The 15860-nt window shown below is 35.6% G+C and overlaps 1 protein-coding gene across 1 annotated transcript in view; it reads left to right on the forward strand.

Annotated features, from left to right (window-relative positions):
• Positions 1-13665, forward strand: part of slc34a1a (solute carrier family 34 member 1a) — a 20252-nt gene extending 6587 nt beyond the window's left edge. Inside the window, exons 4-12 of the mRNA XM_016234203.1 lie at positions 1082-1225; positions 4323-4434; positions 5542-5737; positions 5872-5967; positions 7354-7474; positions 8604-8771; positions 9879-9995; positions 11572-11696; positions 12998-13665. Of these exons, the coding sequence (XP_016089689.1) occupies positions 1082-1225; positions 4323-4434; positions 5542-5737; positions 5872-5967; positions 7354-7474; positions 8604-8771; positions 9879-9995; positions 11572-11696; positions 12998-13576 (1658 nt within the window). The 3' untranslated portion in view covers positions 13577-13665. The remainder of the gene's footprint in view (positions 1-1081; positions 1226-4322; positions 4435-5541; positions 5738-5871; positions 5968-7353; positions 7475-8603; positions 8772-9878; positions 9996-11571; positions 11697-12997) is intronic.
• The last annotated feature ends 2195 nt before the right edge of the window (positions 13666-15860 follow it).

Raw genomic sequence — 15860 nt, forward strand, 5'->3', positions numbered from 1 at the left:
GCACTCCGCCCCCTTGCAGGTAACGGAGTCTGGTCCGCAACTCCGAGATGGTCATACCCCCGCAATGGGAGCATGAGTCATCCACGAAAGCCACCTCAGCGTGCTTCATGCCCAGGCACGAGAGGCAGCGATCGTGACCATCACCCGGCGCCAGGTAACAACCGCACCCAGAAAAACACGGATGGTATGACATCTTCAAAAAGACGCGTCTTTAAAAAGACGTTCCACCCCTGAAACTCTTTTAGAATGGAAATTGCTCTTTTAGTGTGCTGAAGCGCACAGGGGAGATGGCTGTCTGCAACACACACAGGGGTAGTGCAGCCTGTTGTGTGCAACCCACTCGACACGGGAAAACCACCGCCGCTGAAACGCTGTCCACCAGCACGAGAGCCCAGGACGAGAGCCCACCGAAGAGCGTGCTTGACTGTAGTTTTTCTCACTACTGTAGGAAGGTCAGGAGCAGAACGATAGAACCGCTCGGCTCCGAAGCGAAAAGCTGAATATGCGCTGCATCTGCTGCCTACTTATACTCACGCTGTGATCAGCAGCAGCTGGATGCAATAACCGCATGCCAATGTGCATTGGCTCGTTTAGTTTACACTCAAAGTAGATTGGTCCCTCTAAGCGAGATCCCAATTCGTCGGTCATCCGACGTGACGTCGAGAGTGACCGACTAAAAGGGAACCATAATGTGCTGTTAAAGGTTCAGTTCACCCAATGTTTTTTTAATTATTCTATTGTCATTCCTTGTCAAACCTATTTGAATACTTTTTTTTCTGGGGAACACAAAATATTTTGTTTTCGAAGAAGATTCATGTTTTTCTTTCCTACAAACTGAAAGTGAATAGGGACAGATGGAAAAAATGAAATCAAAATAATCAACTGTACATGTCCCTACAGTTTCACTGTGTGCAAAGTTTTGTGTTCCAAGGAAGAATCTGTTCATGCTGCTTTGCAATTACAGTACATACATGATGACAGAATGTTAATTTTTGGGTGGACTGGTCCTTTTAAGATAATGACGTCAAACCTAGTTCACTAAAATCAATCAAATGTTTCAAATGTTGTGCTCTTTTGTCAGGCAAAGTGGCTGGAGACATTTTCCAGGACAATGCCATCCTATCCAACCCCGTAGCAGGACTCATGGTGGGGATTCTGGTCACGGTTCTGGTCCAGAGCTCCAGTACTTCCACATCCATTATAGTCAGCTTGGTCTCATCTGGACGTAAGAAACACAACTAATTTTTAGTACAGTCAGATTTCTAGACGAAACCAATAACCTCAGATGAATGTCTTTTCATTATGGCTGTCAACTGATTACATTTAATTAATTGAAGTGCACTATAACCTTTTTCAAAGAAATTATAACTGTTATTCATCAAGGATGCATCAAATTATTCAAAAGTTACAGTGAAGACATTAATAATGCTAAAAAGGTTTCTATTTTAAATAAACGCTGATCTTTTGGACTTTCTATTCATCAAAGAATCCTGAAAAAATGTATTACAACTTCTACAAAAACATTATTTAGCACAACTGTTTTCAACATTATTAATAAGAAGTGTTTATTGAGCTGCAAATCAGCATATTAGTATGATTTCTGAAGGATCATGTGACACTAAAGACTGGAGTAATAATACTGAAAATTCATATATACATTATATGCTCATGTATGTATATATATATATATATGTATGCATGTATATATGTATATATATATATATATATATATATATATATATTTTTTTTTTACACAAATGAAAATATATATACTTTTCAATTTTGCAGTGAAACAACCCCAAATTCATATATATATATATATATATATATATTTTTTTTTTTTACACAAATGAAAATATATATACTTTTCAATTTTGCAGTGAAACAACCCCAAATTAATATAATTTAAAGGCAAAGACTTTAAATACACAATGTGCCTTCAGAAGTCAATATATTGTTTGTTTTTACTTGCCTACAGTCAGTCTTTCTAAGTTAGATATTGTTTTATGTACTTGTGCAGACAGATGTAAAATAAGGACTTGTGTTTAAAGGCAATTAAACTATCTTGGCACCTTGCCTTTGAAGCCAGCTTTATTTTAAAAGCCTTTTGACATTAGCTTCGCTTTTAATCTGATCCAAAACTTCATGACATCCAAAGTTCCTTTTAAGTTGTCTGTTAACAAAACAGAGATCATCTGTAAAATGGGAAGTCGTGGCCTAATGGTTAGAGAGTTGGACTCGTAACCCAAAGGTTGTGGGTTCGAGTCTTGTACCGGCAGGGATTGTAGATGGGGGGCGTGAATGTACAGCGCTCTCTCCTACCTTCAATACCACGACTGAGGTGCCCTTGAGCAAGGCACCGAACCCCCAACTGCTCCCTGGACACAAAAATGGCTGCCCACTGCTCCGGGTGTGTGTGTGTGTGTGTTAACTGCAGTGTGTGTGTGCACTTTGGATGGGTTAAATGCAGAGCACTTATTCAGAGTATGGGTCACCATACTTGGCCACATGTCACGTCACTTTTGCTTTTTCACTTAAAACTGTTGTGACTTCAGATACTTTTTTGCAAAACTTGGCCCTGGATGATGCAACCGTGTCTTTTTTATTCCACATTATTTCCAGAAAGCCTTATCTCTCGACGTTGTTCCTGCTTTAATCAAGTGACATCTCTCGCGGATGAGCTAATTAGCTTGTGCATATGCAGCGGTGGCCTCAAAGTCTGAGAAGCTTGTGAAGTGTGACTGTCAGAGCTTATTCCAAATAAACATCAGAGTTCAGATGCAATCACAACAGATGCGGCAATTTAATGAGGGAGTTTTGTTTGGGTTAATGAGCTTATGTTTGACACAATAAAGGGTTTTAATATATAGATGCTACCGTGGGGTCCAAAAGTCTGAGACCACAAGCAAAAAAATCACATGACATTCGCTTTGTGAATTTTCAGTGCAACTTTTGCTCAAATTGTTGTGCTGACAATATAATTCATGATAAAATAAATGCGCTAGGAATAGTTCTCACTATTTTTTTTTAATTTACTCACTCTCAGGCCATCCAAGATGTATCTTAATGGGAACAGATTTGGAGAAATTTAGCATTACATCACCTGCTCACCAATGGATCTGAATGGGTGCCGTCAGAATGAGATTCCAAACAGCTGATAAAAACATCACAAAGTAATCCACACGACTCCAGTCCATCAATTAATGTCTTGTGAAGTGAAAATCTGCACGTTTGTAAGAAACAAATCCATCAATTTGACGTTTTTAACTTCAAATCATTGCTTTTGGCTAAAATGTGGAATCCATAATCCACAATTTTGATTTCTATTAAAAAAGTCTTCTTGTTTGACTCAGGAGATAAATATGCACAGATCAAGCACTGTTTACAATCAAAAACGAAGTTTTTCACTGCAGGAAGCGTTATTATAGATTATGAAATAATATTTTTAGTAGAAGCAATGGTTTAAAGACTAAACATCTTAATAATGGATTTGTTTCTTACAAACACACAGCTTTTCACTTCATAAAACATTAATTGATGGACTGGAGTCATGTGGATTGCTTGTGGATTATTATGATTTTTTTTTTTATCAAGCGTTTGGACTCTCATTCTGACGGCACCCATTCACTGCAGAGGATCCATTGCTGAGCAAGTGATGTAATGCTAAAATTCTTCAAATCTGTTCCAATGAAGAAACAAACTCATCTGCAGCTTGGATGGCCTACAAAAAAGTAAGTACAAAAATGAAAAATAGATGCATTTTCACTAGTGGCCTTGACCTTTGAACCCCACCGTATGAGTGTGAATGTAGTAAATAGAGCACAGGTATGTGTAGTTGAATCTGTTAGAGCAGGTGAGTTTCTGAGCCCACAGCAATCACAACTTGATCTTTTGAAATGGTTTGAAGAGGTCAACCTTGAGTGACAAAGCTCTTTGAATGGGACTCGGCTTTTCTCTGAGTAAATGAATTGAAGCTGATGGATGTCAGGAGTGGGTATGTGTCCATTCACACAATGCTCAGTGAGCCTTCAGCTAAAACACGAGCCATGTTTCACTCCAGCTGCAAACCCCAGCAGCGTAAGGGGCAGTAATTACTGATACTAAACTACCCATTCATAGTATCTGAATGGAAATCTGACTTGACTCTAATGCTCGCCTGATTTAAGAGTCAGTGGAAGCAAATGAAAAAGAAATGACGAGGTACAGTATCTGCCGTCAGTGAACAGAAGAGATGGACAATATTTAGTGGTATTTGCTAAAGCATGCCTCACTACTGCTATTGCTCATGCTTTATGATCTATGTGATTTATGTGTGTGTGTAGTGCTTGAAGTGAAATCTGCCGTCCCCATCATCATGGGCTCCAACATCGGCACGTCTGTCACCAACACCATCGTTGCCCTGATGCAAGCAGGAGAGAGGAACGAGTTTAAACGGTACCTAATGATTTTCACCATCGCCGTTATCATCACTATTTAATCAAACCTTGCTGTTCACTTAAAGTATCCATGAGTTCATTTCAAAATGCATTCTTGATTTTGGCAGAATTGATTTCTTTAAGTGAACATGAAATCAAAATTGTCCCCATTTACATTGTTAATGCATGTTCTAGGTCTTACTGTGAATAATTTATCAGTGCATGTTATTCCTAAGAAAACAAATTGTCTTGCTAATCTGTTATCAAAATGCAATACCTTTCATTGAAATGACTTCGTCACCTAGCAAAATTACTTAAGGTATTAGATCTTGTTTTCTGAGAAAAAAACAAGATTAAAATTAAGTCATTTTATACTTAGAACAAGAAAAATCCATTGGGGTAAGAAAAGTAAACTTAATTCAAAGGAAAATTTGTTTTATTTTTCTGACTCCATTGGCAGATGTTTGGTCTCGTTTTAAGAATAAAGTCATTAATTACAAGTTTTTCTGAAAACTAGTCTTTATGTATTGTGTAATTTTGCTTCTAAGTAAATGCATCTTGATTTAATATTTTCTATTTACTTATTTTTATTTAATTATTTTTAATTTCTTTATTCAATTTTCTATTTATTAATTATTATTATTATTATTATTATTATTATTATTAAAAATAATAATACAAATAGTTTTATCCACTGACCTTCTGCATTCTTGTTCCTTCATGGTGTTTTATTTTTTATTTCTATATTTAAAGTTACTTTATTTTTACTTTTTTATTTATTTCCATCCATCCATCCGTCCGTCCGTTTGTTTATTTATTTATTTTCAGTTTATTTATTTATTTTCAGTTTATTTACTTTTTATTTAATTATTTCTATTTGTTTTTATTTATTTATCTATTTTTTATTTTATTTATTTAATTATTTAATTTGTATTTGTTATTGGTTGATTGATTGATGTGTATTATTTTGTTTATATTTCTTTCTTTCTTTCTTTCTTTATTTATTTCTTGTAATAATTTTTTTTTATTATTATTATTTCTATTAATTTAATTATTTTATAAAAACATTTTTCCATCTATAGTGATCATGTGTATTTGTGTTTTCTTTTTTTTTTGACCTCTCAAGGGCGTTTGCTGGGGCGACGGTCCATGACTGTTTTAACTGGCTGTCGGTGCTGGTTTTGCTGCCGGTGGAGGTGGCGTCTGGTCTGGTGAGTTACCTGGCCAGAGTCACTGTCAGCAGCTTTCAGCTGCACAGCGGACAAGAAGCACCTGAACTACTGAAGACGCTCACTGAACCCTTCACCAAACTCATCATACAGGTGTGTGTGCATGCAATATGTTTTTAGACTCACTCATGTTTCCTTGAGTGTTGCGATCCAGAATATTTTGTGTCAGTACTCGCCCACAGTGACACAGAGAGTGTGATATTGACTTTGGCGTCTCACTCTTCTAGCTGGATAAATCAGTAATAACGGGCATTGCTCTGGGCGACGAGTCCATGAGGAATCACAGCCTCGTGAAAGTCTGGTGCAAGTCCAGCAGCTTTGTGGTAACTTTCTCCTGACACAAACATTTTTCATGCTCCAAATCTGCACATCTCATGAATTTACCCGAACTTTTACCTATAAATTCCCTCATTAACCTGAAGTTTTTTTTCTCTCTATAAAAGATGATGCAATTTAGTTTTATTTTAGCTTGCATAAATTAATGAATATATGAATGAATGATTGAATGAATGAACAAACAAACAAACAAATACTATAATAATATAAACAGAAGTACAAAATCAAAGTGACAAAATGTTTTAATAATAAATATAAATATAATAATAGTAATATAAGTTATACATAAAGTACAGAATGAAAAAGATGAGAAATGTTTCAATAATAAACATAAATATAAAAAATACATAACATAATAAATTATAAATGGAAAAAAACATTGAAAGAGACAAAACAAATGTTTTACTAATAAATAATAAAAAATACAAATAAAACAAAATAAAAACTGTAATAATAGTATGAATTATTAATAAAATACTAAATGAAACAGACAGAAGACATGTTTTAATAAATAACTAAATAAATTCTATAATAATATTGCAAATTATAAGTTAAAATACAAAATGAAAAGAGAAATGTTTTGCATCAAAATGAAGCCTATGACCTTTAACATTTGTTTAATTTTCATGACCTTTGAACACCTTCTCATAAAAAAAGTTCATTTTGTATTCAAATTCTCATTACTGTAATGCACCAAAATGGTTTACTTATCTTATCTTATCTTATCTTATCTTATCTTATTTCATTATTTTATTTTCTGTATTCTCATTATTAGAATACAGCAGTCATTTTGTGTTTAATAAATCAGCATGAAATACAAATAACATGATGTTTAAATGCTTCACAATTCATAATTTTTCACAAATAACAATGGGAATTTGGGTGGATAATTTGTTGAACTAACTGTAATGAAATGTCAGGATGAAGAAAAATACGTTTTATTTCCTTTTTTAATAAAAAGTAATTTCATTTTTTTCCCTTCTGGTTTTGGGGTGAAATGAGACTAGGACATGTTTCTGACAGACAGGTTTTGTGAGCTTCACCCTCGTGCATTTTGCACTAGACTAAATTTCGTGGTCAGTACAACGCTTCATGATGAGTAAAGTGAGGTTTTCCTGGTCAAGTTGTGTTTGGATTGGATCTTTAGGTGCTTACAGACTATTGAGAAAACACATCTCCTCTCCAGATGATCTGCTGTCAGTCGTTCCGCCGCTTGTCATCCGCTCCACATTATCTTGTCAAAGTTCACAATACTGTCTGTCACCTTCTCATGTTTTTCCACTCCAACCGACCATATTTCACAAGAAAATACTTCGTCTTTTCTGTTCTGCAGTATAGTTTTCAGGGAAATATTCCTCTTTCTCCCTCTCCAGTCCTCAGTGAATGTGACAGCAGCTGCCGCCCAGAACTGCTCCACTGAACTGCATTGTGGGAAGGATAGTGATCTCACTTGGATCACACAGAATATCAGCTCGCAGATCAACACAGAGAAATGTGAGTGTCATTTAAAATCGAAACGTGTCATTTATCAAGGATTAGTGTGTGTGTGGTTGATTTATGAGGACACAAATGTGTCTAATGACATTGTTATTACAAACATAAACATGGTTAATGAGGTTTACACTTCCTGTGTTCTCATAAACCAAAAAGCTTAAAAACATACTAAACTGTTTTTTTTTTTGTGTGAACATTTTTGAAAAAAGGCCAGTAGTTTTATGTGAGGTGTAGGTTTAAGAGGTTAGAGTAAGATGATAGAAAAATATACAGTTTGTTCAGTATAAAAATCGTTAAATCACAAATACAAGTGTGTATGTGTGTGTGAGAGAGAGAGAGAGAAAATTGAAAAAATAAATTTTAATATGTATTTAATGTATTAATTTTATTTGTGTGTGTATACTGTATGTCAGCCCTGTGTTTCTGTGTCTTGTGTTTTCCTCCCTCACGTGCTCCATGTTTATTTTTATGGCCATGTTTGGTCTCCTTCCTGTTCCTGTCCTGATTATGTAATTTGGTTCCAGGTGTTCCCCGTTTAGTTATATTGATCCCAGGTGTGTCCCATTAGTTCCCTTATTACTTAAGCCCTGTGTTGTTTCCTGTCTAGCGTCCGGTATTGCACGTCTAACCCTCCTTCTACTTGTGTGTGAATCTTGATTTGGATGAATAAAGAGGTTCTTTGAGAAATTCTTACATGCTCCTCGTCTCCTCGTTTCAACACAGTAACAGCACCGTGACAGTATATGTATTTAGTAGCGATTTATTTTTATTTAAAATCTATTTTATTCTTTTCAATTTATTTTAATTTCTTTCTTTCTTTCTTTCTTTCTCTCTCTCGCTCTCCTTCCTTCCTTCCTTATGTTTATTTGTATTTATGTATTTCTCTTTGTTTATCATTTCTATCTATTCTTTTTCTGTGTTTATTATATATATTTTTTGTAGTTTGTATATTTATACACAGCAAAAAATCATATATTCAGTCATTTATCATGAACAACCTGACCTTCTGGTTACTGTTAACTTTGCTTTTGCATGTCCTCATCCCCCTTAATTTGAATGCATCTGTGTCCATTAATGCTTATATTTTGTCTTCATTTTTCCCTCTTGTTCCTCCGTCTGGTTTCCACAGGCCGGCATCTGTTTGTGGACTCGGGTTTGTCAGACCTGGCGGTGGGGCTCATTCTGTTAGCCAGCTCTCTGATGGTGCTGTGCACCTGCCTGCTGCTCATCGTCAAAGTGCTGAACTCCCTCCTCAAAGGTCAAGTTGCAAAGGTCATCGAAGGGGTCATCAACACAGGTGAGCAGCCATGGGCCTGGAGGAGGGAGAGCCAGAGAATGACAAGTCTTTTATGTTTGGTTTTGCCCCGCTGTACCTAGTAACCAAGGTACACTACCAATCAAAAGTTTTTGAACAGTACGAATTTCAAGGTTTTTTTTAAAGAAGGCTCTTCTGCTCACCAAGCCTGCGTTTATTTCATCCAAAGTACAACAAAAACAGTAAACTCTTGAAATATTTTTACTGTTTAAAATAACTGTTTTTTTATTTGAATATATTTTAAAATGTTATTGATTCCTGTGATTTCAAAGCTGAATTTTCAGCATCATTACTCCAGTCTTCAGTGTCACATGATCCTTCAGAAATCATTATAATGTGCAGATTTGCTGCTCAAAAAACAGCTGAGCACATTTTTTTCAGGTTTCTTTGATGAATAGAAAGTTCAGAAGAACAGCATTTATCTGAAATAGAAATCATTTGTAACATTTTGTTACAAATGTCTTTATCATCACTAAATAAATAAATAAAAATAATACTGACTCCAAGCTTTTGAATGGTGTAGTGTACAATGTTACAAAAGCTTTTTATTTCAGATAAATGCTGATATTTGGATCTTTCTATTCACCAAGCTGGAAAAAAATTTACTCGACTGTTTTAAATATTGATGATGATGATAATGATAATAATATTAATACAAATAATAAATGTTTCTCAAATCAGCATATTAGAAAGATTTCTAAAGGATCATGTGACACTGAAGACTGGAGTAATGATGCTGAAAATTCAGCTTTGCATCACAGAAAGAAATTACATTTTAAAATATATTCAAATAGAAAGCAGTTATTTTAAATAGTAAAAATATTTCACAATATTACTGCTTTGCTGTATTTTGGATCAAATAAATCCAGGCTTGGTGAGCAGAAGAGAATTCTTTAAAAACACATTACAAATCTGTTCAAAAACTTTTCGCTGGTAGTGTACATATCAAACTTTCATTTTTGTGTACCGTCACACCCCTATTCATTTGTAACTTTTGCCATTTTTTGTTTTGTATAGGCACACAGCCCTATGCTCTTATACTGTACATCAACAGCTGTCTCTTTTGTGTCTATTTTTAACTCCATATAGATTTCCCGTACCCTCTCGGCTGGCTGTCAGGATATCTGGCCATGTTGATGGGAGCAGGGATGACCTTTATCATTCAGAGCAGCTCTGTTTTCACCTCGGCTTTGACTCCACTCATAGGTACATCTCTAATGAATAACTTCTTCAACAGATCCTTGGTTTGGAAGTGACACTGCCGACAAAAGCTCATTGTTGACATCGCATGAATGAGACGACCAGCAGGCAGCAGCACAAGATTGCTCTGAAACACATTCATAATGCATCCACCCGAGTCCAAAAAGGCTTTTTGTGTGTTCATACTGTATGCCAGGAATGTAAAAAATGAGAGTGAAACAGTCAAGCAAACAAAAACCAGCAGAATGTATTGCATTTTTTTGCTAAAACTATAGATCACTGAAATTAAGTTTTAGGTGGCTGTGAAAATCTGTCTAGGGTATTGTGTTTTCATGGTTCGATGTGCAAACACTTAAAAAGAAGCTATAAAACTTTTGCAATAAGTCCCAGGTTCAAAAGTTATTATTTTTTTACATGATGCATTACATTTTACATGCTAATAAAACCATGTGACAATTCAGCTGTTTTGTTTCGCTGTAAATTAATGAACAGATATAATCGGCAGTTCTGATTAAACTTTAATTTTTGATGTACACCCTGGTGTTTTCTTCAAATGTAGAGCAAATGTGAGTGTGAACTAGTCGCTAATAGTGCTTTTGGCTCAAATTAGATATTAACTGCCCCTCTGTGAAATCAGGCAAAATGATGGTGCTTTCTCGTTCAATTATTTCATCATTAATTTACACCCATTACCTGGAAATGATTCATCAGCTGCCGCATGATTATGATAATTATTAACTTGTCAGCCAATGGGGATCCCTCTGTGTCTTTGAGATTACAGTTACTATGGAGATCATCTTTTATTAAAGCCCCTGGAAAGTTGAAGTGTCACTGGACGTATTATTAATAGTGGAAAGGGGGTTAAAAGATCATCAGCACTGACAAAGGGACAGAAACCATGTGACCTCACAGCTCGTTCCAGGAGAACATTTACATGTCCCTGAAGCTTTTTGACATTTTCCTGCTGCGTAGAAATGTTATAATTGTGTGTGTGTGTGTATATATATAGTATTTAAGATACTGTATACTTTTATTCAGCAACAAAAGTGACAGTAAAGACATTTATAATGTTAAAGACATTTCTATTTTAAATAAATTCTGTTTTTTTTAACTTTCTATTTGTCAAATGATTCTGAAAAAAAGTATAATGGTTTCCACAAAAATATGAAGGCGCACAACTGTTTTCAACCTTGATAATCATAAGACGTCTCTTGAGTAGCAAATGAGCATATTTGCATCACAGGAATAAATTACACTTTAAAATATATTCACATAGAAAACTGTTCTTTTAAATTGTAAAAATATATCACATTATTGCTGTTTTTACTGTATTTTTGAAAAACTAAAAACAGCCTTAGTAAGCATAAAACACAAATTTCGAAAACATTAGAAAATATTATGTTGTCACAAGGGCTGCATCTCATTAACTATGGAGTCCAGTTTCACAAACAGCTGATACCCTATCATCCGTTTTGTAAAGTTGGTTTCAAATCTCTAGATCTCAAACCAAAAGACATGCTTCATATCATTGCTTGGACAAAACACGTTTTGATTCCTGTATGTCTGTCTCTGACTCCTGCAGGCATTGGCGTGATCAGTCTCAATAGAGCGTATCCTTTGACCTTGGGTTCCAACATTGGCACTACCACCACGGCCATCCTTGCTGCTCTCGCCAGCCCCAGAGAGAAGCTTCCAGCTGCATGCCAGGTACGACAATGACACACAACCATTACTGAGCACTCAGTGGAAATTTCAGTTTTCTAAAATGATTGCACCTTATCAAATATTTAGAGCAAAACTGCTTGCTTTTCCAACTGGATGATGAAGAAAATGTATCTTCTGGACACGTGGCATTTTCTTCATTAATGCATTTGTTTACTCATTTTTTAGTGGTTCTTGCTTAGTCATACTGAAGATTTGGGGTTTGTTTAGATCCCTGAACACAAGCATTGAACTCAGAGCTTAACACGTTCTGCATCATATGTTTATGAATCATGTCATGAATAACTAAAACTGTTTAGCATGTTGAAGAGGTGTACTGTTACTTCTCAAGAAAAAGTCTTATAGATTTACATCGGGTATGTTTACATGCACTAGTTATCCTCAATCAGAATGAATCTAATCCAATTTCAGATTCTGAAAGATGTTTATATGAACCCTAAATGCAGTGTGATTCACATGTGCACTACATGTATTACAATTGTTTAGTATAATTGTCATTTTTGTCTTGACGCCTAAAAAGAAAGCTAACATCTATGTCAGAAGAGTTTTTTTTTTAAACAAATATTTAATAAATATTCAGTCTCATCCACTGACCACTTTGTAGGATATGAGGCATTAATAAACATATGGACATTTGTAAACCAATTCAGTTTGGTTAAAAAGCAGTTAAAAAGCTATTTTCTTATTTGGTATTTTTGTCTCGTTTTCCAGTACAAACATCTAAACATCCTTAAATCAAGATACTTTAACTTGAAAAGGAAAATGACATAAGATATTAACTATTGTTTTCTGAAAAATGTATGATTCAAATAAGAAAAAATATCTGCCAATAGGGGGAAAAAAACTAGCTTTCCTTTTGAATAGTTTTTTTGTTTTCTCCATTGGCTGATTTTTTTGTTGTTGTTTTAAGCTTAAACTCACTCAATTTTAATAAATTTTTTCAGAAAACAAGACTTAATGTCTTGCATAATTTGGCTTCTTAAATAAATGTCTCTTGATCTAATAATGTTTAGATGTTTGTACTGGAAAAAGACAAAAATACTAAGAAAAGGAGTTGCAGTGTACAGAAGACAATAGTTTTATCATCCTGCTGAAATTAGTTCAAGCTTTGTTCTTATCCAATCACTGTGGTCAAATCGATAATGCTATATATTAATATTTAAGCATGTTACAAAAATTTCAAGTACTGAATATTTAAAAACAGACCAAGCCATATCTAACAGCCCCCACTCACATAAGTGAAAAATCTAGTTTGCTTTATTCTTCTACTCTCATATTCCCTCTAGATTGCCTTGTGCCATTTTTACTTCAATATTTTTGGGATTTTACTGTGGTATCCGGTCCCGCTCACTCGTCTGCCCATCCGTATGGCATCTGCGCTGGGCGAATGCACTGCCAAGTACCGCTGGTTTGCTGTGCTTTACCTTCTGGTGTGTTTTCTACTGCTGCCTTGCCTCGTGTTTGGCATCTCTCTGGCTGGATGGCAGGCCATGGTCGGCGTGGGTGCGCCGTTCGCCGCGCTCACCATCTTCATCCTCCTGGTCAACCTGATGCAGTCCCACAGTCCCACGCACCTGCCGAAGACACTGCGCAGCTGGGACTTTCTCCCGCAGTGGATGCACTCTCTCAAACCGCTCGACAAGCTCATTACCAAAACAACGGCGCTGTGCTGCAGCCCGGCTCGACTTAATGACCCAGATGTGGTTGTCGTGACTCCAGACACAACAAACATCAAGCCAGAGTCAAAGAAACAAACCGAACAGTGGTATGACAACCCTGCCCTGTCCCTACCTGAGGAGATTTCCTCAGAGCCAAGAGTGTTTAGACTTAGAGGACTAGAAAGATGCAACAGCACGCCATTGTAGATTTGTAGTCTTTCCAAAATAAACCATCATGGTCTAAATGGCCAGTCTCAGATTTATTCTCTATTCCAAAACCTAGTGAGCTGCTTATGTAGACAGCATTTTAAGGCAGCATATGCATGAATGCACCAACTAAGATACTGTTTTGGCCAAATTCTAAGACAGCATCCGCATTCACGTAGAAGGCAATCTCATAATGCACTGCAACAAGCTCAATAAAACAAATCTATCCAAGATGGCAGCCGAATGTAATTAAAAATGTTTTATATGCTAATTTAAATGCTGCATTTATTTGATCAAAATACGGTAAAAACCATAATATTGTGAAATATTATTACAATTTAAAATATCTGTTTTCTGTTTCAAAATATAATTTATTCCTGTGATGCAAAGCTGAATTTTCAGCATTATTACTCCAGTCTTCAGTGTCACATGATCCTTTAGAAATCATTCTGCTGATTTGCTGCTCAAGAAACATTTCTTTCTTCTTCTTTAAAGTGGTTCACTGGGTTTTGGAACAGATGCTTAGTTTTACATCTGGTGCTTATTCAAATTCTAAATGCACTTTTTGAACAAATCAGTCTAATTGCATTCACCATAATATTTTCACAATAGGTTCAGAGAATTATATCTCGAGGCCATTGTGCCTCTAAGGAATCTGGGTGAACATTTTGTTGTTTTGTCCTGCAGTCATGCATGAATGTTTATTATCTGCAGCGCTATGTAAATCTCGCTGAATAAGCGGTTTGAAAGTCTGCATTGACAGACGGGATCTGAATGGCACAAACATAACTCAGGGCCATCCCATCATGCCTTGTGATATTAAATATACAGATAATAAAATGCAAATAGTTTGCTTTTTAATTTCCTTGCATAATGTCAATGAGAGAATGGACCACATGGAGAATAATTGGAAAATAGTTTGTTTTAATTAAGTATTAAACCTTCTCCAGTGTTTTGCATTAAAGTTCATTATCATTTAAAGCATATATTTGCTCTACTTTCAGAATGTAAAAATGGCAAGAAAAGTGTTTTGATTTACAGAGTAGTATCCAACAAGAAACCCTAAAGATTCATCAAGTATTTCTTCATACAGTCAAAAACACATCATTATAGATAAATGATCAGGAACAGACCTGATAAAGATATACAAGCGTGCATGTTATTTTGTGGTGCAAATGTTCTTCTACCACAGCAGGGTACCGTTTTACATATTTGATGTTGTATAGTGCATTCTGTTTCTCATGCTATTTTTAAAGGTAGTATGCAGTATATGTACATTGTGCAGTATTCAGTAAGCTCCATTCTGAAAACCAGATAGTGACGCAAATTCCCAGGTAGCGCCTCATGCTAGGGTCGGTGTGACAGGCTGAACGCTAATTATCTGGAGACTGTGGAGATGACATTTCAGATGTTTTTATAGGCACATTGACTCACAGAAATGAACACAAACACACAAGTTGACTGCCATTGAGATGAATGGGAATGCTAATGGATAGCGCTCTCTGGGTGTCATGGACTTCCTTTGCTGATACTGCAGTTAATAGTTGGGTGTGTAAAAATCTCATTTAAATAGTTGCACGGCAGTGCCAGAAGGTGTGGAACATGCAGACCACATTAAGGAAATTTGATGGCAGAGGGCAAGTTTTTTTTTATTTAAATGATGGGCTTTGCCTTAATATACAACTTAAAACTAATTGTATGGTCTTTTATGCTTTTCTGGTGCTTGATAACCATTACCTTCATTTCACTTTCAGATGTAAAAGAGCAGTCAGTTAAATAACTTTATTAGAAAATAATACTGCATGTAGTTTGCACAACATGAAGCTTGGTTTACCTGTATTCATGAAAATGTACTCACCCTCAGGCCATTCAAGATGTAGATGAGTTTGTTTCTTCATCAGAAAAGATTTGAAGAAATTTAGCGTTACATCACTTGCTCACCAATGGATCCTCTGCAGTGAATGGGTGCCATCGGAACGAGAGTCCAAACAGCTGATGAAAACATCACAATAATCTAAAAGTAATCCACACGACCACAGTCCATCAGTTAATGTCTTGTAAAAGCTCTGTGTTTGTAAAAAAAACAAACAAATCAATCAAGACATTTTAACTTTAAACTGTCACTTCCATCTAAAATATAAGTCCATAGTCCATAATATTGTGTCCTCTAATGAAAAAGTCCATCCAAATGTCCTCTCACATCAAAATCCACCCACATATTTGTTTAGAACTGTTTTTGCTTGTACACAGAGCTTAAATCTGTGCATATTTCTCTCCTGATTCG

This window comes from Sinocyclocheilus grahami, unplaced genomic scaffold (genome assembly GCF_001515645.1).
Source record: "Sinocyclocheilus grahami isolate Dianchi unplaced genomic scaffold, SAMN03320097.WGS_v1.1 scaffold447.1, whole genome shotgun sequence".
Lineage (NCBI taxonomy): Eukaryota > Metazoa > Chordata > Actinopteri > Cypriniformes > Cyprinidae > Sinocyclocheilus > Sinocyclocheilus grahami.